At 46.7% G+C, this 25,204-nt stretch overlaps 2 protein-coding genes across 2 annotated transcripts in view; one reads left to right on the top strand and one right to left on the bottom strand.

The window, feature by feature from the left end:
* Nucleotides 1-7,604, top strand: part of PCDH12 (protocadherin 12) — a 10,589-nt gene extending 2,985 nt beyond the window's left edge. Inside the window, exons 2-4 of the mRNA XM_042826065.1 lie at nucleotides 370-464; nucleotides 1,423-1,574; nucleotides 5,988-7,604. Coding sequence (XP_042681999.1) covers nucleotides 370-464; nucleotides 1,423-1,574; nucleotides 5,988-6,349 — 609 coding nt within the window. The 3' untranslated portion in view covers nucleotides 6,350-7,604. The remainder of the gene's footprint in view (nucleotides 1-369; nucleotides 465-1,422; nucleotides 1,575-5,987) is intronic.
* Nucleotides 4,013-25,204, bottom strand: DELE1 (DAP3 binding cell death enhancer 1). The gene is made up of 12 exons (XM_042826632.1): nucleotides 25,089-25,204; nucleotides 24,880-25,000; nucleotides 24,654-24,774; nucleotides 24,162-24,299; nucleotides 18,921-18,976; nucleotides 17,357-17,450; nucleotides 16,500-16,642; nucleotides 15,614-15,772; nucleotides 13,859-13,951; nucleotides 10,282-10,438; nucleotides 9,784-10,048; nucleotides 4,013-6,361 (listed from the first exon to the last, which is right to left on the bottom strand). Exons 1-11 carry the CDS (start codon nucleotides 25,202-25,204, stop codon nucleotides 9,792-9,794), a joined length of 1,455 nt encoding a protein of 484 aa, XP_042682566.1. The 3' UTR covers nucleotides 4,013-6,361; nucleotides 9,784-9,791.

Raw genomic sequence — 25,204 nt, 5'->3', positions numbered from 1 at the left:
CAGGCATGGAGACCCCAGTATTTGCCTGGGAATAGGGGTGGGACTGTGCAACCCAGGGAATGAAACGGTGGGGGGCCACCCCACCAAGGGAAGGGCCTGCGTATGTTCCCAGGGATCTGGGGTGATGGTGGGGGAGGACAAACCATCTCCCATGGAGGGGGCTTCATGCAGGGATAGCGCCAGGGCACAGGGGAAGTGCTGGGGCCAGGTGGGCTGCGAGGGGCCTTGTTTTGCCCAACGTGGGGATGCTGAGCCATCTGCAGGAGGAGGAAACGCTATAAAAAGGTGGCGCAGCTCAGAGGGGACGTCCGGGCAGGAAGCAGCTTGTGCAGTGTTTGCAGGGCTCAACGTGCTTTTCCTGCCTTACAGCAAATCTCCCAGCTGCTGTCTCTGCTGCACCAGGGTCAGTTCCAGCCCAAAACAAACCATAGGGGAAACAAGTACACGGCCAAGAATGGCAGCAGGTAAGGTCTGCTCACACCTCCCTGCAGGTCCTCCTCCCCAGGAGATGTTCCTCTGCTCTCACCTCCACACCAATGGACTCAGATCCCTCCTAGGAATGCTCTTTGTCTCTTCCCTGGGGCACCTTTTGCAGCTCCTTCTGTACTCACCTGAGTTCCCAATGGCCATGAACTGTCTACCATTGCTGAGGAAACATCAGTGTGATGGAAAGGTGAGCAGAGAGGGTCCCAGCTCTGGAGGGAGCAGCACACGGATGAAAGGATGAGATGTCTCACTGCTCTGGGTGCATGTTGATGCAGCCTTGGTTCAGGCCCTCTCTTCCTGCACAAGGTCAGAAGACACTGCCAGAAGACACAGGAAAGTCTGAGATACCCCAGCTGTGTGCTGGAGACTTTCCCAGAGGCACACTTTATGCTGTTCCCATTAAATTATATTGTTGACAGCTCTAGATGGAAGCTCCTGAGTATGCCAGGTCTTCATCTCCACTTCCCTGTGTCCCCCCTGTCCCCATTTTCCATGCCATGGCCAGACACAGCTTTCTCCACCTTTTCCATCACAGCTCCCTCTGCTGCGCTTGGTGAAGGATGAAGACCTGCTTTGGGGCAGGACTGGGCTTTGTGTGCTCCTCACGTGGTCCTGCACACAGGCATTTTCTCCAAACTCAGGTTGCCCAGCACCCAGCTGGATCCCAGTTTTCCAAGAGTCTGTGACCACCCCGATCCCCATGCTTTTGCTCACGTTTTCAAGCACAACAGACTAAAATGTGGCATTTCTGAAGACGCACACAGGCCCATCTGAAGGGCCATTTGCAGATGAACGGGGCGCGTGGAGTTGTGGGGGCAGCTGGAGAATGATGCTCACAACCCATTTCTGGGTCATTTTATGGGGGATTAGGACAACCATCTTTAAAATAAGCAAGGCAGGGGCTGATGTGTGACTTGGGTATTTGGACCCTTGCAGGGCAGCGGGGCTGGATGCTGACTGCCTGAGCACGAAGGACAGCGGGCACGGCGAGAGCGAGGCTGAGGACCGCGACTCGGAGAGTGGCTTTGAGCTGTCGGTGCAGCAGCTGGTGGGAGAGGAGCTGGAGACCCTGCTGGAGCCACAGGCTGGTGAGGCTGCCTTGCTGCATGCACTGGGACTGGGCTACAGCAGTGGGATGTCCCCACACAACTTGCTAACCCCAGTGGGAAGTTAATACTGGCCGGGCTGAGGGATGTGTTCCCACGGAGGTGGTGGAGTCACTGTCCCTGCAGGTTTAAAAGGAAAGGGTAAATGTGGCAGTGAGGGGGGTGGTTTCGTGGTATGGTGGAGATGGGTTGGTTGTTGGTCTTCCCAACCTTAATGATTCTCTGATTCTAAGGCAGGGGACAGCTCATCATAGAGTGCTGGTGCACTCCGTGCTCTTGGTGCATTTGACACCAAAGAGATTTGCTAAGCTTCATGCTGGATTTGCCCATGCGTCTGACTGTCCTTGGCAGACTTTTCTCCTCCATAGATCCATCTGCTCTGATTTGTGAGGTTGGCCTCTGCTGTAGTGTAGGAGTGAAGTCCAGCTTAACAGCATGCTAATCAAAAACTCTGCTGACCATGTCGGTCTGAGACCTCTGTTTTATGGCCTCTGGTCCACGAGGAGTAAGAAAAGTTAAGAGCTCTGCTCCTTGCGATCTTCTAGAGCCCCTGAGCCCCACCAGGTCCCTCCTTCCTACCAGGCTCAAAAGGTTTGCTCTTGTCTCCTGTTACCATCCTGGTTATTGTCTTCTACATTCTTACCAGCTTTTTAATGTATTTGTTGAGATGTGCTGACCAGAATTGTGTGCAGTGTTTGGGATTCATCTGCCTTGGAGGTATAAGGAGTTTTCGGTTGTTCCTCATCCCTTTGCTGCCCAGGCTGCACACTGAGCTGTCGTTGGCCCCAGATCCCTCCAGGTAGGAGTAACCAACACGATGTGTGGGTTCCCATGCTGGTTATCCAGAGACAGAGAAACCCACCAGCCATTTTTTGCTCACATCACTGGGATTTAGGACCTTCAGCAACTCTTGCTTGTACCTCTCTGGGTGTTTTAGTGGAATCAGTGCTAACACAGCCACTGCTCTGCATCGCTTACCCCTATGGAGAACAGTGCAGGTCTCAGACTGCTGAGACTCCTCTAATGACTCTGGGGAAGATTTATTCCTTCCCTTTCTTCCTAGCTTTTAACATTCCTTAGTTCCTAACACAACCTGGCTGTTAATTGAGGTTCAGCTCAGGTCCTCTGCAAACTCAGGTGTCTTCCATCAGCCAGGACTCATCATCTACCTTCTTCACAGACACATTTGGAGATGGCACAGTCTTGCAAATGCTGTGTCAGTTCCTGTCTGTGTAACAGGTATTCAGCTATTAGCTCTATATAATGATTCCTATGAATCTGCCCAGACCAGATTCACCTTTATGAGTTTAAAAGCTCATGTCATCATTTCTACCTTCTGCTCCTCTGATACTGTATTTATTTGAAGAAGTAGTTAACGAACAACAGCTAATAAACTGAGCAATTTCATATCTGAGTTCCTCCAGCACTCTGGGGTGGATACCATCTGGGCCTGACATTTTCTACATGTTCCTTTTATTGATTTGTTCCAAATCTCTTCTACTGGCATTTCCATTTGAAAGAGTTAGTCTGACTCACGTCCTGCAGCAGAAATTGCTTTGTGGAGCCTCTGTGCTCCTCCACAGCAAGCGCAGTGATGAAGAATTCATTGAATTTTGCTGCTGCAGCTTCACCTTCTCCTTTCACACTGCAGTAAGATCTTGGGCTGTAACGGCTCTCCATGCCCACCGATCAGAACAAGGTTATTCAGTGTTCCTCAGGAATGCTTATGGCCTGCTGTGGTTTTTTTTTGGTTGGTTGGTTTTTTTTTGGTTGGTTGGTTTTTTTTTTGCTTGGCTTATAGCACTGATTTATATATTCTCCATGCCACTTGCAAGCAGATGATTTAAGTTGGGGGGATGACTGCAGCAAATTGTGGTAACTTCAGTAATCTGCGCTATGGCCAGGCATACCCAAAAAGGCACGCCTCCCGTACTTCTTGCAGTTGGTAGGAAAGAAGCCTTTTACCAAATCACTTGAATTTCACCGTAAATACCAGTGGTGCATGCTGAGTCTGTGCTGGTGCCTTCCTGCTCACGTTGTTGTGCTGGACGCGACAAAAGAGGCTGTGGCAAAGAATAGTCCCAACTGTGAGCCCAGACCTTCCCAAAAAGGCAACAGAGAGCAGACAACAGAGCTGCTGGACTCCTTCCTTCTCTCCCAAACACAAACAGAAGTGGACCTGCATCCTGAAAGAGGGAGGAAGGAAGCATTGCTTGTGCTCAGAAGTATCCTAACAGCTGGCTGGGGCTGGCTGGGCCTTTGTGTTATTCACAGTGGGGGAAAAACTGCAGGAGTGATCTGGCCCAGTCGGCTATTGGGTTGTTTACACTGTAAAGCAGCCAGCCCCCACCTGAGCTATTCACATGCAGAACAGCATAGCAGCACCTATCCCCTACCAGCAAAACAGAGCACTCGGTGGCTGGCAAGATACATCTTTATTGATAATAAAACAAAACACTGTTAAAATAAGGCAGTAAGGTTATCAGACAAATTCAACATACCTAATTGAAGGAGTTCACGGTCGCAGGGGCCAGAACAATCAGCCCACTGAGTCTCAGCTCTCCCTGCAGCGAGCAGGCTGCTCTGCTCCAGAGCTGAGGCATCGCAGTACTCAGTGAGCACAGTGGTTGCACACAGACTGAGGAGAACAGAGCTGTGGCTGTTTTAAAGCAAACGCATGGGGCTTCAGCATACTTGGGAGAGCTCTTAAGGAACAGTCACTGTGATGAAAAGAAAATGCCGAGGCTGCAGAAGGAAAGCTTCAAACATGACAGAACTGTGAGGTTTTCACTGAAACAAAATGTAAGTAATGCATCTGCCTTCCTCTCCTTCCGTAGTTTTTAATCCCAGCTCCCCCTCACCCCATGCATACCGAGGCACAGTTCTGTCTCAGAGTAAAAAGGTAACTACTTAGCTGGCTGAGGAAGGAGACTTGTCTTTGAGGCTGTCTCAGGTTCCAGCAGGTCATTATCTTCTAGAAACAGCACAAGTGCATGAGAATGAGGACATTCCCCCTTCTGAGCTCACCTAAGTCAGTGAGAGAGGCATACTTCTTACAATGACACCCACTCTTGCCCTCTGATTGAGGCTGCTGTGGTGTTTCACATTTTTGTTAGGAGACACCAGTTGTTTTGCTGCTCCCTTACTGAAGATCTTGTTTCACAAACCTGCCTGTCCCTTCACACCTTCCAGCAGTCCTAGGCTCTGCTTAGGATATGGATCAGAGCAGGGCTGGAGAGCAGCTTCTGTGTACATCAGTCTGTTTATCAACTGCAAAACTCTACTTTAAAATAAGAATCCATTTCCTTCCCTGCTGCCTGGTGAGGAAGATATTCCAAGCTCACACTGCTATGAGGTCCTTCCTTTAAATTCCAGTATATGTTTATTCACGGACACTTTTAATCACTTCTGTTGCCAACACTATTTTAAGCATAGAGATTTCCTTTGTCGGTGCTTAACTCATCAAAATAATGGCAGGTTGCAGTCAGATCCCCAGTGAGCATTTGCTTCAGCAGGCTAAGCAACCCTACCTCTGGGGTCTCCATCTTGTAAGCTCGGCTCGCTCCTGTTTCATCTCAACATATTTCTCTGCACTTCTGTCATTTTAGATCCTCTTTCTTAGGGATGGATAATCAGATTTGTATGTAATACCTCTAATCAGGTTTTGCCAGACCTAATAACAATGCCACGGATGTGTCTTCATGCCAACAGGGAATACCTTGACCAACACACTGTATGATTTCATTTGCCCATTTCAGGGCAGAATCACATTACTGGTACATTAATGAGCCCGCAGCCAACGCCCACACTGGGCTCCCACTGCTGCTCATCTGTTTCCAATTGATGAACAACTACTTTATAGCTCAATATTTTGTTACCAGCTCTCAACCACCCAGCTGTGCATTTCATAATCCAGAATTTCATTCCACTTCTATTATTACTGTTTTTGCAATAACCCACTTCTTTTCGGTCTCCACCTGACTACTCAGCAGCCAATCCCTACTCCAGAGTAACCTGGAAGGGAAGTGCAACGCTGACCTTTTTCTGTCCGACATTTCCCCTTTCTGCTGTTGTATCCCCTGTAGTCCTAAGCCTTCACTTTCTTTGGCTTTGCTTACCGTTTAGTGAGGAGCACTAGAAACCACAACAAATGGGAATGCAGAGAAATCCTGATGGTTATTCAAAACAAAACAAAACAAAGGAGTTTTCAACCAAGTTTAGTTTGTTTTTTTAAGCTGTCCGTTTGAGTTATGCTGCTGGTAGCTTAACTGTAGATTTGCTTACAATCAGTCTTCCAAGATTCCATTTCAGGAAGTCTCCTCATTTCTCCTCTTTTCTCCTTTGGTCTCCTCCACCTCATGTCTCACCACCAGTTCTTGCTTTCGCTCCCTCCAGAGCTGGCCCTCAAGAGGCTGACAGCTGATCCAGCATGGGTGGCACGGCTCTCCCTGCCACCCACGGGCAACTACAAGGACAACGTCTTCACCCCTGGCTCCCTGCACTCACCGCAGGATGAGGAAGCCGTGGGGCAGGAAAAACCACGGACCTTTGAGACCTTTGGGAAAGGCAATGGGTCTGACTCGAACGCTGCGGGGACGAGACTGGCCAGCACCTTCCTCTCAGAAATGAGCACCCTCTTCGAAATGATTCTGTCCCAGAAGGTCCAAGCGCACAACGAAACAGGCTCGGGGCTTCTGCGGCAGCTGTCAGCACGTGGGAAGAGCCTTGGACTGGATGACAGTGCTCCTGTTCTGTAGGCAGCTTGGCAGCTGTGGCAAGGAGACCAGAGTCAAACAAAGCTTTCTCTATTTGGGTGCACATGTGTTTGAAGAGGTCCAGAGCGTCATTCATGTCTAGACTGATCAGGATAGGCATGTATCTTCCTTTGCCTCACGCCATCAAATTTCCCCACGACTGATTTCACTGCATTTAGCTCCCTTTCCCCTGCCTGTTCCTGTCTCTCCTCTTCTTCCACCCTCATCTTTCACCTTACGATCACACACAACTCACACAACAGCAGGAGGGCCCTCTCCTCCCAGGGCAGGCAGACTGAGCGAGGGGGCTTTGTCAGATCACACCCGAGAACGACACAGATAAACCCATGTGACTACAGGCTGTGCAGCACAGAGGATAAACCAGTATGGCCACGGACTTTGCAACACGCTGCAGAGTTGGGCTCCATGATCTCAGTTCTTATTTAAATAAAACAATTTGTTGGTTGTTTTTTTTTTTCCTAACGCTGTATTCCTGCAACAAGGTCCAACATAGCTGAGACAATGCTGTGTTTGCAGAAAGCCTGAAAAGGCAACTCAGAAAGGGGTTTCTTCACCGATGCTTTCAGCTTTTTTCTAACACTGGGAGCTTGGCATTTTGTAAAATGCCCCAAATCACCCCCTTCTACTCTGGCATCTCTCCTGTGGTTACACTAGGTGCTCACAATTCCTTTCTCTGCGCTCTCTTTTGCGGGCCACTGGATTTTGGAGCCTAATCCTTGCCCCGAAGCAGACAACAGATGGCTGGAGTCTGTCAAAGGTAACCAGGGAAAAGGGAAGCGTGAAAACAGCTTTGAAATATTCAGTCACAAACTTCACCCATACTGTAGGTTTTCATTTTGTTTCATGCGTATGTGAGCTCTTAAGACTGCTTTGAATAGCATGTGTTGAAAAACTGAGATACAGATACTAGTAATAGAAGAAGAGGCACACAAAGGTGTTGTTAACCATGGGAACTTGCACTCAAAATGGCAAGACAACAGGGACACAGGCACTGGGAGAGGCTTTGGCAGTGGTACACAGTTGGCACATGGGTAGAGGAGCAGTTGAAGGTCTGGGAGAATGGAGACCACAGGTAAGCACTGCTGGATCACACACACGCAGGACTCCTTTCTCTGTACCATTGTTTTTGCTTTCCAACTAAGACACAAAGCACAGAACAAACATGTGTCACTCTAGCAAAGCAATGCTGTGTAGAATCATGCTATGGGAATAAAGGAAAGCCATCACTCCCACTGCTAAGAACACAGTTGCTTCCTGAGTGACTACAAAAGATATGTTGAGAAGAGACTGCCAGCCTACCCCCCATCACAGCACAGGGCCAGCAGTGCTCTGCACACACTGCTTCCTTTGCCACACAACCTTTACATTAGAAGCACTGCACTGAGTTCTCCACAGGTTCCACACTTCACACAACAAAGGTTTCTCCAAAAGCAATTTGCTGGCACTGAAGCTGCTGCATCAGGTGTCTCAGGGGGGCATTTTTAGCCTTCATTTTTATTGCTAAGTTGAATAAGAATGGGCAGTGCCACCCAACAGATACGAGCTTTTCAAAAGCATCCTACCCACACTCCCTTTCCATGCACCTGGAGGATGCTGTGCCCTGTTTTTAGCATGCACATACACAAGCCACAGCGGCACAGAATCAGACACATAATTTTAAAGGAAACTAAATGAAACCTTTTTTTTTCTCCCTGTCGCTCTTGGGACCAAATAGCAAGAGCAACACATTAAGATTTCCCCAAGTGGCCTTCTTAATACCCCAGGTACCCACTGTTGTAGTCGGAATCTCCAAAGTGTTTCACAGATGACCCTATCTCTGTCAATAAATGACACTGATGAGTTTACCCTAGCATGCTCATCCTGCTGACACAAACGTCTCGCTGTTTTGTTTCACAAACAAAACAGGCTCTTGCACCAAAACAATGACAGTGAACCAAATTCTAACTGAGATGCAGCTGTGCAAACTATGAGGGTGGCATGTCTGCGACAGCAAGGAGTTGCAGCCTGACAGGACTCCTCTGCATCTTGGGGATGCATAGAGGACAAACACATGGCAGAGCCTCACATCTTCTTCTGGTACACTACTTCGACGTGCCTGTCAAAGGACAGTCTTTACACAAAAATACATTACAGCAAGCAGGTTAAAAGGGAGACAAATTCCCCTTAGTTCAGTTTCCTGCAAATTGCTTCCAGCTCCCCCCATCCCTCACTCCTGTCCTATCCTGATCACTGCGTAAGCACACAGTGGATTACTGCAGAATAGGAAATACACCCGAGGAATTTCCTGCTAATTATATCCTGCTTGATAAAGGAAACGGTCCAAGAAAGTTTGGTCTGGGCAGAAAGACCAGACTAGAAGAACAATCTGAGCTATCGGATGCACTGAGCTGTTGCTGTGCCCCTCCCTTGCTGAATGGAGACCACAGCAAGTTCAGGATGGGGCTGTCGCCTTTGTTTTCAGAGCCTGATCTACACAAAGCAGCAGAGCAGCACAGATAGCTACAGGAAGCTGGACACTTTGTACAGATGCCCTTGAATCAGCTTAAACTTGTGTGGACAAATGCCTTTTTCCGGAGTCAGCTGCCTCAATGGAAGAAATTATCATACCAGCTGCTTGCCTCTGCCTGCCTGACGTTGGCTACTGCCTGCTGGGAATGTCCCTTAGCCACTTTGGTGGAAATGAGATGATGTGCTTAGCACACACGTACAATATAAATTTTGAAGCAAACCTTGCTTACTGTGACTCAAAGGGGTGCCCCCATGAGATCAATGCACTGCCAGAGCTGAAGGAATAATAACTGGGGACTGAAGGGCACCGACAAAGGCACAGAATGGCTGAAGACAGCATTACTTCCACCAGCACATGTGGATTCGTCAAATGCATCCCACAGAAACCTGGGCCCTGATAACCAGAAAACTCTCTTGCTTGCATTGCTTTGGACAAGGTCTTAAAGCAGACTGAACTGCTGCAGTGTCTGTGTAGAGAGAAGCCCAGACTGTACTGGAAATCCACCTTGAGGTAAGATCAAATTGCCTCAGGGATTGCAGGCCAGACTCACCCAGTTATTTGCCAGCATTGCCATATGGTGCCTTGCAAGCATTGCTCTGAAACCATGTGAAAGATGTACATAGCTACTGAAATTATAGCCCCAAACTCTACCCACCCTAGCAAGGTGGGAGATTAGCTTCACATGGAAGTGAAGGAGCATAACAAAGGGCCTTGCGTTGGCAGGGAGAGGGCTAAGCTACATGGTGGCATAGGAAATATCACAAGCTTTAATTTGAAAACCACTCTATTGTAAAATAGCTTCCTGTTAATGGAAAACGAACCTTCTCTTACCACTCACTACTACCCTGCTTCCAGTCCCACACAACAAGAAGGCCCACCTTCCCTCTTGCTTGCCTGCTCCACTTACCAGCTGCTCTAGTAACCACAGTGGTGGGGCTCCAAACCTTGCAGCTCCAGCGGACTCGCCCTGTTTCCTAGGGCATGGCTCCATTCTGTGCTGCCAAGTGTCATCATGTGGAGCCTGTCTGCACTCCAGGAGTGGGGCAGGGTGAGGGCAGGTTGTCTTGGCTGGAAGGAATGGAGACCTGCAGGCATGCGCTCGGTGGCCCAGAAACAGGGGCTGGAGGAAGAGGCTCTCATTCCGAAAGGGAACGGGTGCTTTCTTTGCACATCTGAAAATACATTAAAACGAGATCTTTGTGATGCATCAGACTATGGGAACAGCTTTTCCACTTGACTGGAAATAGCTGCTAAGAAGTAAAAACAACTGAGAAAGAAAAGTGCTCCCTTGCCTCCAATAAAAAGGATTCCTTTTGCCATGGTACTGTGCCACCCTTCCTCTGGCAATACAGGCCCATGTCACGATGCAGTCCCACAGACCCTCTTCACCCACGGCCCATTGTACCTTCCATCTCCTCTTCTATCACTCGCAGCCTCTCCTGAGCATTTCTGTTCCCTGCAGCAGCTGATTGTCGATAGTGTCTCATCGCTTCTGCCAGGTTCTGCTGCACCCCAAGGCCCTTCTCATAGCAAACGCCCACATGGTATCTGCTTTGGGCATCCTAGCCACAGGAGACAGCACAGTAATCAGCCCCACACGATGGAGAAGTGACGACAGCACACAAAAGGAGAACAGACAGTCCTTAGCACCAACTTTGAAGTTTATTCCTCTATCTTTGGTTCCTCAAACTGTATCTTTGGTAATTTTGTCCCTTCCTTTGACAAGCACATCATCAAGCAGAAATTCTCACCAGATACCTCTGACTCCACTCCTCCCTATCCCCTTCTAATTAGAGCCATTAATTGCCCTTCAATGTCCAGGTCTGTGTCACAGGAACAAAAGAGCAGCTGTCTCCCCAGAGCATCCAGACTGCCTTGGGGGTCAGAGCTAAGAGGCCTCACTGCACCCACATCCTGCTCACACCCAAACTGTGAACACACCCTGTGGAATACCGTACCACAGTTCACACAGATGTCTTGTAAAAACATAACAAATGCCAGAGGTCTTGTTACCAAGGCTGGAAGATTCCCCTTGGCAACCCTGCAGTCCATCAGGCCTGCAACACAACAGTGCACCACTAGCATGCTCAGCCTCACCTCATTATATTCCAGAAGAAATCTCAGGCAGCAGAAAGGAAGTCAAGCAAGCAAGTGTAACAGAAAAAGCATGAACTACTCAGGCACACACAACTGCTGAGAATGAACCAGAAATTGCAGATGGGTCAGCAAATCCAAACTCATGAATATGTTTGCATGTCAGCTGTGCACTTAATGTTTCTCATCTAATGCTGGGAACACGGTCTCACAGCAAAAAAGAAAGATGACAGTCCTGAAGACATTGAAAAACACACACAGGCAAGTGGTCACGCAGACCTTTTCCAATGAAAAAGCCAGCAATGCTCCTTGAATAGTGTAACTGCCAGAAAAGTGATCTAAATAAGGCTTTGGGGGAAAAAAAAAGTAAGTGGCAAGTTTGCAAGTTTTAATAAAGCCATAAGAAAGGAACATATTGCAAGTGTTGCTGTCTGGGATCTAGCTGGTGGAGGAAAGCAAAGAACTCAACGAGTGGGCGCCCTGCAAAATGTTTCGAGTCTCAGTTTATGACAGCAATAAACTTCTTTAGAGATGAGGTAAGCATGTTGAAGGCTTGACTGCTCAGATATGACAAGATACAAAGTTAGATAAGGATGAAATATTCCACTAGTGGTTCCTTACGTGATGAACACCTCAAAGACCACCAGCAGGAGAGCAGATCTCCAAATTAGCATGGCATGTGTGACTGTAATACACTTTGAAATCTGACTCAGTTCTTTAAGAACACTCTTTAACACATTTCTTATATTCTGCGCTTGTTCCGATAAAATTAGGGAGAATAAAATAGACAAAATGGTTACTTTGGTAACCAAAGTGAAACACAGTTCTCTGAAGTGTTGCAGTGTTTGGAAGAATGCTTGTCAGAGCTACCCCTGTGGCTTCTGCACAGCAAAAACCTGAAAAATATCAAATCCCTGAATTTTTGTGTTTGTTTTCTCCTTCTTAAGTTGTAGTTAAACAGTGCCATTTCTCCTTCACTCATAACCAATAGTCTTTTAGCCAACTAAACATAAGTTCTACTGAACTGAAACACTCCAGGGTGCCAAGGGTAATTGAACATACTCATGGAGAAATTTTTCCAGCTGAACACATGGGGTTACATCCCAGGGATCTTGCACATATGCCTGTCATCAAAGACAAGGCTGTGGTACGTCTGTGGCCAACATCCACTGGGAAGCATTGGGGAAACATGACTGGCTTCTGAGAACTGTCTTGGCTGTGACCTAAACTCTGACCTGCTAAGGAGTACTGCTGGGACCAGCAGTTACCTCTTGGATTTTCTGCTTTCAGGGGTTTACTGTGCATCCAGCAAAGGACAATCAACTGTTTAATGAGATGATTCATGGGTATTTCGTGCAGCCATACGCATCTGGCATCAGGCTGGAAGGAAGAAATCATCTATGAAGCTTACAGGAGATCTCTAGCAGAGTTGGAATTAAACACTATGTCAACCATCAAGAACGTGATGTCTGAGCATTTGGGGCTGTCCTGGTCTAGTCTCACCACTGGTCTAATATCTGCATCCTTAAAAGTGGGTGAAAACTGTAGTCATAAAGTTTGCAAGAGATGTAATGTCATTAAGAATCATCAAACTTACTGTAAAGAATTAATTAATGAAGACCTCATAACACTATGAGTGGGCAGTGCAATCACAGATGAAACTGCTGACAAAAGCAAAGGAAATTTGGGAATCCCTGTGATATCTACCTGAATCCACCAAGTCACCAATCACTGGCAAGCAAATGGGAAAACAGCATCAGGAACTATTAGAAAGGAATACAGAACTAAGCAGAGGATCTCATTATGCCATAACCACGGCATGCCTTCATCCCAAGTCCAGTTTTAGTCCACGTATTTTAAGATGGATGAAAATTAGAAAAATACAGAGAAGACTGACAAAGCAAATACTGCAGTTTAACTACATGGAGAGACAAAATAAACTAGTGCTCTGCAGCCTGCAAAAGAAATGACTCACAGAGGACATACTGAAGGCTGACAGAATCAGAAGTGCTTGCCAGAAGAGGGAAGTTATTCATTTTTTTCCAACAAAAAAGTTGTAGGAACTCAAGTTAAAATGAAATAGTTCTTCAGAAAAAAAAAACCCAAAAAACTAGCTCCTTATAATACACTGCAATCTGAGGATGAGTGAACAATGTCACAGTGCTGTAAAGAAAGCAGAAACTATGCTGTAAGACATGGGATGTTATACTTCTCCAAGTGTGAGTAAGACCACAGGAGCAGTATTGTGTCAGGCATTGTCCTTCAAAAAACCAAACCAAACAAAAAACTAAACAACAAAGAAAACCCACACAAAAAAGCATGGGTCACTTGGAGAAAATTCAACAGAGAGAAAGAAGATGCAGACAACATGATGTGTGAGGAGAAACTGAAACAACAGGAGAAGGTTGAATGGGGATTTAAATATTTAAGTACAGAAAAGGTCCCTGTAAGGGAATAGAAATAGTTTCTTCATCCTCTCTGTAGGAAGCAAGAAATAATGGGCTTATTTTGAAGAACAGATTCAAGATAGACACACAAAATTCACCCAGTGATACAGTGGTGAAAGATTTTGACTGGAAGGGTGAAAAGGCTCCATAACAGGAAAGCTTTATTATGCAAGGGGAGTATTTGTTGGAAACTGCATAAGCACTGGTTCTGTAAGAACTGCTCCTACCTAGTACGGCATTTTCTGTGCTCATGTTTTGTAGGGTGTGCATCCCAGGGCCTGCTTCCTCCCCAAGGTGTGCCAGTTTTCCACTCTGACCTTTTGGGCAGCACAGTGAAGTCCTGGCAGTCACTCCCACCTCAAGAAGCCCTGAAATCTGCCACCTGTCACTTGCAACAATCCCAAAGTCAGAACAACCGCAGCTTACACAGGGATTACTTACGCCATTCTTTGCTGCCAGCAGTAGGTACTTGAGACCTCTCTTTTCCTTAGGTTGTAGCCCCTTCATGTAGAACACTCCGAGATAAGCCTGTGCCTGCAGCAAAACCACATGATACAAATCAGCCAGGATTTTCCACCTTAATTACTCCTGTTTTTGCAAGTTGTCCAAATGGCAGTAAAAGCTCTGCTGCTGGAACAGAGCATAATCTCTAGCAACTCATCAGGGACACCTGTGAGACTCACGTGCACCGTATCGTGATTGCAGCAGAGCTTGCTAGGAGAATGAAGGCTGTCCTAAGAAACTCAGTCTGTCATTATAAACATGAAAAATCCCATCTGATCTACAAAACTCCACTACACACACAGTAACACCACCACACTAACAGTATGAGACCCAGAATCTTGTTTCAAACTGTACTGTGGAAGTCAGAGCCAGAGAACGGCTCCTACTTGTGAGCTGTCCGTTAGACATAGCAGATGTACTTCCTGGAACAGTGTGCTACATGAGATACAGTCACTGCCAGAATGGCTTGCATTCATAACACAAGATGCCACATGCCTAAATGTATCCCCTAAAGAGTGGGAAAGGAGGACAAGGTACACAGATCTATGAGGATGAATCATCCTGAAAAGTCAGAGACACTGTATGAGGATCTGTTCCTACTCAAAGCATCTCACAGAAGTTCCTCCACCAAAGCAACCTGTACTCTTGCAACTGAGGGGCAATGAAATACAGTTTTTCAACTGTAGGGTCAGTTTTCCTGAGCTGCTGGACTAATCTAGGCATTGGAAAGAACAATTACACGCATGTTTGGCTCCAGCTTCAGAGCTGACGTAATTCAGAAGCAGGCACCTGAGTCATACATATCCTAAAGTTTTACAGTCAGACTCATGCTTGTAGGGCAGGATGATAGACTAGTCTAAACGGGGCAAATGGGATCCTTGCACTTTCTTGTTTCTTTCTTTCTAGGAACAAAAGATATTTTGGAAAGCTATCTCTACTATGGCTGCAGGCAAGAGAAAGATCTGGAGAGATTGTTCTACCAGAGTTTGGACTGCCCTTAATCCTCAAGGTGAGAACGGCTTTTAGTGATGTAAAAAGTATGCCAAAACATGACGTTTGATCCAAATACAGATGTTGTGGAGATCTGTGGTAACTGAGGATACCCTCTGCATTCTAGGAACCTGAAATCTACTTTCATGAAGACCCCTATCTTTTGGATGCAGCAGCCTGTGTTCATTGACAGCTGATGCATCCACGCTGCACGTTCTCCAGGCATGGAACACAAAAGGCTGCCACCTGGCACTAGAGAATGGGCAACTTACCAGGCCTCTAAGAATTGGTGCATCAAGCTCTGCCCTCTTTCGTAAAGTAAAAAAGAGCCTTTATAGTTGGTACCAGTTATGGCTGCATCCTCTCTTCAACCAAGAAAGATAAGAAGCAAGTATCTATCTCAGATGCACGATGGGACCAGAAATTACCAACAAGCAAAAGTCCCATAGGCACATAGAAAATGTCCTGTTTAAGGGGGTTTATGAGAACCACAACAAAAAGCCCAACAGCAAAACAGACAACCAGCACTGTTGACAGAATGGCCACCTATATATGCCATGCATATGCAGGCAGGGCTGTCCCCATACATGGGCAATAGTAGGAGTACTTAGGAAGAATTTTGCTTTTAGTCCTAAAAAAACTTCTCTCTTTCCTATGAAAACGTTCAGCTTTTATAATCACTCTCACGTGGTGGACACCAACCTCTGTAAGTCCAGCCTCTGCTGCTTGCTCCAGGAATGTCACTGCCTTCTGAAGCCTGTGCCATTCATTTTCAGGACTGTGGCACAAGAGGCACCTAGCATAGCGGTACTGTGCCATGGGGTGACAGCTGCTGGCTGCACGGTAGTAATAAAAAGCTGCCTGCAAACAGAGAAACATGCTTGTGTCAGTCAGGTAATACATGCCCTCAAACACGATGTGACTCCCCTCTGGCCAGGACAAGCTTAACCTCTCTGTCCAGACCTATCAGAAGCTGCACATGCTTACCCTGGCAACCCTCCCACATTTTTCTTCTGCAGTGGACTATCACTGCTCAAGAGCCCTCTAACCACCTCTGCCTTCTCTAGTCAAAAGTCCGAGTTTTGAAGGATATGGCACTAGGCCATCAATACCAAAGCTTACTTCATGCCAGTGGGGATCTGCACGATTACTCAAAACAAGCAGCCTTTGCAGATCTTTTCGGGTACAGGAGGATGCTGACTATGGCTGCACTCACTAGGTGGCAGGCTGTAGTTAAGGTAGCCAAACTGGAAGGCTCATGATGTAAAGAAATGCTCGGATGTGCAGTGGTGTTTTAAATACAGCAACATGACAGGTTTCTCCTGGGTACTCTTGCAGCTGCTAGTGGCACAGCCTGTGTACCTGCAACAAGACCTCAGCAGCTATGAGAAAGGGGCACATCTCCGAGGGGATCTACGATACTGAAGCCAGCATTGCAACCTGCAGCTTATATTACTTCCAGCATTTTCCAGTCAGACTTCAGAGACTGTCACACCCATTCAAAGGGAGAAAAGTGACTGCACACCCAATGAAGACTGCTTCCATAGTGCGTGCCACACACATATGTGACAGTGCAAGCATTGGATACCTTTTCCAAGTCTTTTGCCGTGCCTCTGCCATGCTCATAACACAGACCCACATTGAACTGGGCTTTGCTGTAGCCTCGATCTGCTGCCAGTTTGAAGCAGGTATAGCCTGTCTGGTAATGGCCTTCTCTCATACTTTCAATGCCTGGGAAGAAAATGGTTTGAAAATAGGGGAAAAGAGCAGAATGCAGCCCCAAATGCAGCAGACACTCCCCAGAGCTACTGACCATCCTTGCCCCATGCCAAATGGTCTGGCCCACTCCTAGCAGGCTCACCAGCCCCCATCTCACATAATCAAAGTTTCCACAGGGAAAACAGCAACACAGTATTTTAGGAACTATTCGGATCTCATTGCAAAGAAGGACCATGTACTAGCACAGCATATGGTTAATGGAGAAGCAGTTTACTTTTCTAGTGCTGCAACTAGTGGTGTATGTAGGGCAGGGAGTTTTTTCTTAGATCACTACATCTTCCTTCAGCTCTTCTTAGAGTTGCAGTTCTGCAATTGCTTTTTCAGCTTGCCAGGAAGACTGAGATCTCAGACAATGAAAAAAGAGCTATGAAGATAGGACAGCTCATGTTGCAAAAAGGACAGAGATGACTTAATTTCCAAATACAGATGTCAGGACAACAGTGCAGATTTCAACCAAGCCTGGATTTAAAAATGCTGACATAAATCAGGTGGCAGGATGAGACAAAGGGCAATAAATCTCTGAAAGTATAGTTGAAATTGCTGAAAGAAGGCTTCAGTTTGGGTATATGCCATCTCTGCCTTCACATAAGGCCTGCAACCATTTGGAGGCCCTCCAAAAAGAGGAACGTGCGGTTTAAGGACAAAACAAACCTAAGTCCACATTACCAAGGATATTGAATGCAATGGATATATCAACCCGGAAAATCTGCTGCAACTGAAAAGCAGCTTCCTCCAAATGCTCTCGCTGAGCTGGGTTTTCCTGCAGAGTCAAAGAAGAAAGTTATAAGACAGCAAAAACATACAAACCCTACAAGAGATTCTTCTTGGAAATGGAGCAATCTGATATTTGTGCTGTCCTGTAGTAAATCAAGAGGGTGATGTAATCTGGTGTCACGTGTCCACATAAAAATCTCCCTGTTTTACACAGACATTGCTCACCTCTGAGCAGGGAGCCTGGTGTACTCACTCAGATATCATTAGAACATATCAGAATTTAACATACCACATGTAGTTTTCCTCTTTGGCCCTCATTTGCCCTCCAAGATCAATGCACAAGTGGCATTTCTCTCTGTCAAATACACACGGACACACCCGTATATCCTTTACACAATTCAAGCTGAGCCCACACTGACAGCTTACAGAACACTGCAGTCTCCCTAATAAAACTCTGCAGAAACAATGTATTTTCTTCCTCAGTAATGAACAGTATTTTTAACTTCACTGGAGCTCTGGGAGGTGGGAGGATTAGCCTGGCCTGCAGCTTTCATCTCCAAGCTTGAGTACAAATTTAGTGCCATCGAGCGGCAGCAGCACACACTGCACATAAGCTGAGATGCCTCTGCATAGACAGTCACACTGCAAAAATGCCCCTTGCCACCAAAGAGCTTTACAGCTCACCCAGCACTTTGAGCTGCTCACAGGAGGACAAGACACAGGCCGACTCATCTGCTCTCCAGAGAGCCTCCTGAGACCTGCCCCACTGCACATGGCCCTGCAGATGGATGGGGAGCTCATTCCTCACCTCCCTGGGCAGACCAAGTGAAAACCTTTCTGCTAGAGGAGGTCACATTCACGTCAGTGAGGATCTCACTTTGTTAACTGCTGAATATATTTCCATTCTGTTCAGAGTGTCCTTGAGTAATTGCTAAGCTGACTGACTTTTAAAATGGGGAGCTCTGGATTGCAAGGAATTAACAGGCTTAATCACAACAAAAACAATAATATGATTTACAACCTCATGACTCAACCTGATATACCCTCTTCAAGCACAAAGTCTCCCTCTTCCTCTCTCTAACAAACAAGTCTCAGTCTTGATTTGCAGCTTTGTGAGGGGTGACACCACCTTCTCCAGTCATGGACTTGCTTGTTGAAAACCAAAATAGCAACAGTACGCAGACACCTAGTGAACGATAGCATCAAAATGCAGATATACCACACTGGTGCTACTTGGTGGGTGTTTTTTGGCACATTTTCTTCCAGTGCTTCTTTACTAGCACTGCTGTTACACAGACACTCCAAAGGACGTCAGTTTGTGGCTCTTGGAACTCTGCTCTGGCCAAAGGGCAGCACATCACATCTTTCACTCTCCCGGCCTCCAGCTATGCAGTGCAGAAAGCAGTCTTGCGTGTGAGTGGATTGCTCAGGCTCTGCTTGGGGTTGCACTGAGATGCCTTTCTGTAGCAAAGGGGCCTCAGGCACAGACGGAGCTCACAAAAAAATGAAAGCTTACCTTTGTACTGTGTGGAACTGGCCTCAGGCTGGAGCACTGAGGGACTGGGAACTCCCCTACATTAAAAGAGGGACAAAAAACAGGGTTAAGCAAGGCTGTATATTCACGTCTTCCTTCTGATACCTTTCTCTGCTCTTCAGTTCTTTCCTAGACTACTGATAGTGTGCCCAGTTAGGGACACTGACAACAGAAAGTACTGTGACTGATCTGACCTTGGTATCACAATTAGCTAAGCACCATGTGAATGCAGCCCTGGATTCAGCCAATGCACCTTCTCCAGAAAGGGCCCAATCTTGACCCGCTGGTACAAAAAGACAGACAGTCTCCCATTTCTTTTGAAAGTTTGTTCCAGCAACTCATAATCATGGCTTTAAAAATCTGTGCTTCATTTCAAATTAAAATACATCTGGTTTCTGCTCTCCGTCACCCGCTCTCGTAGGCTTTTGTCTCTTCACTAAAAAGCCCATTCTCTTTTTCAAAGTCCTGTTACAACTAATCAACCCCTCTTGATTCTTTTCTGTGATTCTAAACAGACTGAGCTGTTCACATCTTTCAACTGAAGTACTTTTCTGCCTGAGTTGATTAATTTTATGACTTTTTTTTTGCCACTATTCCTGAAATTTCAACATTGTTATTGAAGTGAGGACACTCTCACCAGTGTCACGGAAAGCATAAAATTGCCTCCTTATTCAAATTCATAACTGCCTACTTTGCATGTGTCAGAATCATATTTCTGTTCCTGCTGGCCACAGCATCACACTGAGATCTTATGCTTAGGCGCCTGCCTACCCCAGCTCCTTTTCCAGGTAATTTTCCTTGCAGTATACAGTCCTGCTTCCGCAAGGGGATGATCAGACACGCTGTTCTGGCTGTGCTGTGTGCAGGCTCATGTTATCACCCCCCCTACTCATCACCGCCCTCACAGGGCTGGTGGCACAGCCACCTGTTTAGCCACTATCTGTCTGAGTTCAATCAGAATCATCTAATGAAAGCATCTACAACAAAAGCTCAGGCACTTTGCTCTCGACAGCACCGTGCTGGAAGTGATTACACAAGCATTTATGCCAGCTGCTCCAAGAGTACGGTGACCTCCAGCAAGAAGGACGAACAGCGAGGTTTGACTGAGGCCAATTATTTTTTAACCTGAATCACCATAAGCAGCTATGTCCCACTGGGCACCTGACGCCAGGTGGTGAAGCTGGGATCACTCTAAGCCGGTGCTGCCAGCAGAAGTGGCTGTGTCCTCCCCACATCTCCTCCCCACATCTCCTCCCCACATCTCCTCCTCACCTTCTCAAGCTGCACGGCTGCAGAGCAGGGAGCTAAAAAGAGTGAGAAGTCAGTCCTTTTGGAGCCTCAGTGCCTTGACTGCCATCACCATACGGCTCTGCAAAAGCCTGTGCTGGCAACAGGGGCAGAAGTGAGCATGGGACAGGCAAGATCACTTCTTTAGTGCCTGTACCAAACTATAGGGCATGAAGCTGTGACCTGCCTTCCAGCTGCAGCCTCATTATTCCTGGATAAACAATTCCCCTCTGGCAGTATTAGAATGTATTTTATCTAAACAAGTCTCACACAACAAGCAAGATCACTATGGCAAACACAAGTTCAATTTACCATTCCACCATAAGTAATATAGTCTGCAAATTTATTAGTTGTACTTTACATTTATTTTCAGATCAGACATAAAATGATCTGATCTTCCTCACTTCAACTCTCTATCTTCTGTCAGTATCTCCCTCATGACGTAGTTTGGTGTTTTGTTTTTTTTCTAACAACAGTAAGTCTTGTGAAAAAATAAATAAATTGTCTGTATTAAAAAAATGTCCAAACCATTCATTTAAAAAACATTAATCCTTTCATGTGCTCAGGAAACTATCAGAATGTAGAAGCATCCCATATATCCTACATCTCCCCACAACTGGAAATCTCTCCTCAAATCTAATCCCAGCAATCTTCCCAGACTAGAGTTACCACTCCCAGAGATCAGAAGATCGTTTGGAAGAAAACAGAGGGACCAGCCAATCCTGACACTCAGTCCTATCTCCTGATGGATTAAATCAATTAATTCTCTTGGAAGTCTCATTTGAAGCTGGGCAAGCCACAAATCAAAACTCCTCATGGAAATCATTACTCTTAGAACTTGTCTCACAGCAGCCCTCTCAAAACCAGGCACACAGTCTAACACGTTGCTTAGGTTCCTTCAGTCGTATGTGGAGAAATAAAGGCACCCCCAAGCAGCACGGAATCTTGTTCTGCTTCAGCAAATTGAGATTAGAATTTTCTGTGCAACAATATTTCTACCCCCTTAAATCTGTGTTATGATGTAACATGACTATGCACCCTTTTCTTTTTTTTTCCCATGAGATCTTACAGCTAATAAATATTTTGCGTTTCCCCACTGTTCATCCTGCACTTACCAAATGTTACTCGAAGCTAACTCCAAATGCAGATTTATTAACCTTCTCATAGATAGTCTAGATTGCTCACAACGAAACATCCAAACACTTCACAGGAATTAATTCACAACAAGAGCTGGCCACAATCCAGGACTGCTGCCTCATGGAAAATTTGAGTGTTTCCAATTGGTTTCATTGTGCTTTGAAATGAAAACACACTTTGGAAATGCCTGTAATCTCAGAATTGAAATAACAAATTTTACAGTCCCGTCAGGGGTAAAAAACAACTCCCCAAGGCAACATTCAGCTGCTGTACCACTGAGAATGGCTGTAATCACCTGCTTCTGCACTACATGCCTTTAACTTTCAGAAAGAAAAGCTCTGAGTGAGACAAAAATTGGATGAAAAAATAGGATGTGATCATGCACCTGAAAACTTGCTGACAGTAATACCTGGAATTATATGTTAAGCAACTTTTCAACAGATTTCCTCAAGTTTTCTTTTTAAACACACTTTTTGGGTTGTTTTTTCTTTTTTTTTTTAAATAATAGATTCTATCCTACTGTGTTATACTGGAACTGGGACCGTTTGCATACATCACAAAGGTCTTTGCCACTCAAGAAAACAGAGTAGCTGCTTCTAGCAGTCTCAGAGTAGCACGTTTCTGCTGCCTACCACCCTTTGTCACTACTTTAAAGCAAAAGAGTCAGCCTTTCTTTGCGGTTTGCTCTCTCTCATCCTCGTCCATGTCATTTTGGTTACTGTTTTTTAAGACAGAGTGCTCTTCCTAAATTGTTCAAGGCGCAGCTATGTTACACTTACACAGATCTATGATACTGTTTTGGCCTCAGCTCCTTCCTTTGCAACAAATAACATTTCATTTACCTCGCTGCCGTTGAGCACTGACTTCACAGTTTCAAGGCAATCATTAATTTGAGACTCTTCACTCCGTATGTATATTTACACTTACAGTTCCCTGCACGCAGTCCTTCAACCTACCTTGAGATCACCCTCTTAGGTCTTGTGCCAATCTTTTGCTGTGACTTTTAGGTTTGACTGTCCTGAATAATCTTGTAATTCATTTGCTTCTCCTGTCACCTCAAGCATCACCTTTTTCCAAATCACTGCTGACTCTGCTAAGCAGAACAGGTTTCTGTAAAGCACTTAGGGGAATCCACCAGTAATGGCTTTCCATCACGAAAGCCATTTCTTACGCTTTAAGGAATTTCTAGCCGAAGAGCAGTCCCTCTGTCTTCCCTCACAACAGCTTTATTCCTCCAGATAGCTTTGGCTTAGGTCCTGGTTGAAAGATTTTCAGAAAGCTAAAAGCTGGATAATCTTGCTCCACATGCCTGTTGACTTCTCCAGAGAACTCTAATAGATTTACAAACTCTAACTCTGCTCTCTGTTAAGACTCAGGTAATGGAGCAAGCTGGTCAGAGAAATGACTTCCTAAGCCCTTCCAGACCTTTGATACAGTACGCTCATCCAGGTACCTAACATTTCTATTCTATAATACAGTTTCTATCACCCTATAATTACATTTTTTTGCAGTTCCATGGCACAAACAACCCTGCTTTTCAAAAGATAGTGTTTAATTCGTCAGTGTTCAGTCTGGTCGTACAGCAGATTTCAGCTCTGGATTACATACCATCATTAGAGACTTAGTGATTTCATAGCCTCCAGAGAACATCTGAACAAAGAGCATGTGGCCTTAGTGACTTGTCACGGTTCAATTTGTCAGTTTGCCTAAAAGCTCTCCCAATTGACTCTCAGTAGGAAACTGTTAAGATATAGACACACATCCACTGCCAACTGTGCCAAGTGAAGACAGACCTGTCTCCACTTATTCCCCACCACCTCTCCCAGAGGTCCATGTCCAGTCATCTGCCAGCAAGGCAGTGTATCTGAATGCTTCTTAATACGCTTCAGGCAAAAGCAGATGGGTTAAACAGTCTAATTGGCAGTTTAGGTAAATTAACCTGGCTGTTTTCCTGGAGCTAATTAGGAACATGGAAACAAAATGCTCCATTTGCCAACTGATGGGAATGGTAACCTCTGGCAGGAGATGGCTTTGATAAGCAGTGATGGGCAGTAGCTTAAATCAGCACAGAAGCAAGCAGTGAATGGGGAACCCCCTTGACCTTTCTAGCAACACGTTACATCATCTAACATCTGTGAGCTGTTTATTTAATGTGTCTCATCTACACCACAATCATACGTTCCTGCAAAGCTACTAATAGTAGTTATATGTCTAGTGAATAAACGTATTGTGGGCTTAATCTGACCTTCCTTGATATGACTTAACGTGTTAGATGTCCAGGCACATTTTCCTGGATGACACTACTTTTTTAAAAGTATATTTTCTTGTTTTTGTAAAGCCTGTTTTAATAAGAATTCCTTTAATACCCCCTCTCACCACCCTGTCTGCAGCACAAGCACTCATTTTCGTACTCCTGGAAGAAAATAATTCCCTTAGCATCATTTTGTATAGTGAGCCTCTCAGATCACTCTGCAATATTCTCCTGAACCCTCTTGATTGCAAATGTCTGTCCACAATAAAAGAACAGAAACTGAATGTTGTATGCTGGTCACAAAGGCAGACCAACATTGGGAAAGTCAATACTGCTGCACAGTTATACCACGGGCTCCTCCCTGCCTTCAGGAGCTGTTTTCTCCCTGTCTCTGGACTCCTGATTCATCACTCCAGAGTTCTGTCTTTCCATTCCCTCCTCCATGTTTCAAGAAATGACCACATGCTTCTTGGGTCCTAGCTTTGCTTTAGGAAAACTCTGAAGTCCTTCTGCTACAGGCATCCTGCCCTGTAGCACATTGCACATACCTTCTTCTGCCCACAGCTGCCTTTCTCCTGGCCCCGAGGGGAGGCCTGAGGATGAATTCTCTGGCGCAACCTCTGCTTTCTGCAGGAAGCAGGACCCCAGCTGGGCACAGGGAAGGCCGGCTGAAGCGTCAGGCACCACTGAAACACAGAGCACAAGTCAATTCCCATGAGCCACGCTGCCTCCACTCTAGGAGCCAAAGCAGAACTTATCTATTCTAGTTGCCTTCTATGCTCTGGCAACAAAGCCGAGCAGGATTGCTCACGGTGTAAGGCCCCAATCAGAGGACAAATATAATGGAAAGCAGAATATAACGTAGGATTGCATCAAACAGGTAGGAAAGAGTAAGATTCCCCGAGCAGATACCAGCCCTTGATCCCTCCAGAGAGCTTGAAAGCTGCCTGTCAGCTTCTGACAGCAACAGGAGAGATGCGAGCTGTCGGGAGGCAGAAATCCTGCCCACAGCCGGGTCCTCCCAACCCAGCGCTGCTGACCTGCGTGCCGTGCGGGCAGCGAGGGCAACCAGGGAGGCCTGGGCTCCCTCCTGGCGTCCGGCAGCGATCGCAGCCACGAGATCTGCCTGACCAGCTGCAGCAGGAGCGCGGCCAGTGCTCCCTGAAATAGAGACAACACAAGTCAGAGGAGTTTCCAGCCCACAGCACTCCTGGACCCGGCTCCCCGCAGGGCACGGCGTCCCCCGCCCACCCGGCCGCTCCTCACCCAGGTGACGGCGTCCAGCACGGAGTAACGCGGCAGCAGGCCGGGCAGCGGCTGCCGCCGTCCCTCACGCTCGCGGCCATGGCGGGGCCCGCCGTGCCGACAGCCGGGCGCATCGCAGCACCTGCAAAACACACGGCGGTGACGGCGGCCCTCGCGCCTCGACGGACGGGCAGGGCGCGCCGCCTCGAGCGAGTGAGGGCCGCACTCACCGCGCGGAGCCGCGGCTGTCGGCAGAGTCTCTGTCGGGGGCGGCGGCGGCCGCGGGGCGGGCGGGAGGCGGCAAGCAGCGCGCGAGGCCGCCGCGGCCCAGCAGCAGCCGCCACAT

The sequence above is a fragment of the Centrocercus urophasianus genome, unplaced genomic scaffold (genome assembly GCF_019232065.1).
Source record: "Centrocercus urophasianus isolate 14NV4802_14NV808 unplaced genomic scaffold, USGS_Curo_1.0 seq_26, whole genome shotgun sequence".
Taxonomy (NCBI): Eukaryota; Metazoa; Chordata; class Aves; order Galliformes; family Phasianidae; genus Centrocercus; species Centrocercus urophasianus.
This window is presented reverse-complemented; position numbering and strand designations above follow the sequence as displayed.

Coding starts and splice junctions, on each gene's coding strand:
- DELE1 (XM_042826632.1), bottom strand. CDS start 25,204: ATGTGGCGGCTGCTGCTGGGCCGCGGCGGCCTCGCGCGCTGCTTGCCG. Junction 25,001..25,088: donor GACAGCCGCGGCTCCGCGCG/GTGAGTGCGGCC, acceptor TGTGTTTTGCAG/GTGCTGCGATGCGCCCGGCT. Junction 17,451..18,920: donor CAGTTCCACACAGTACAAAG/GTAAGCTTTCAT, acceptor TTGACTCTGCAG/GAAAACCCAGCTCAGCGAGA.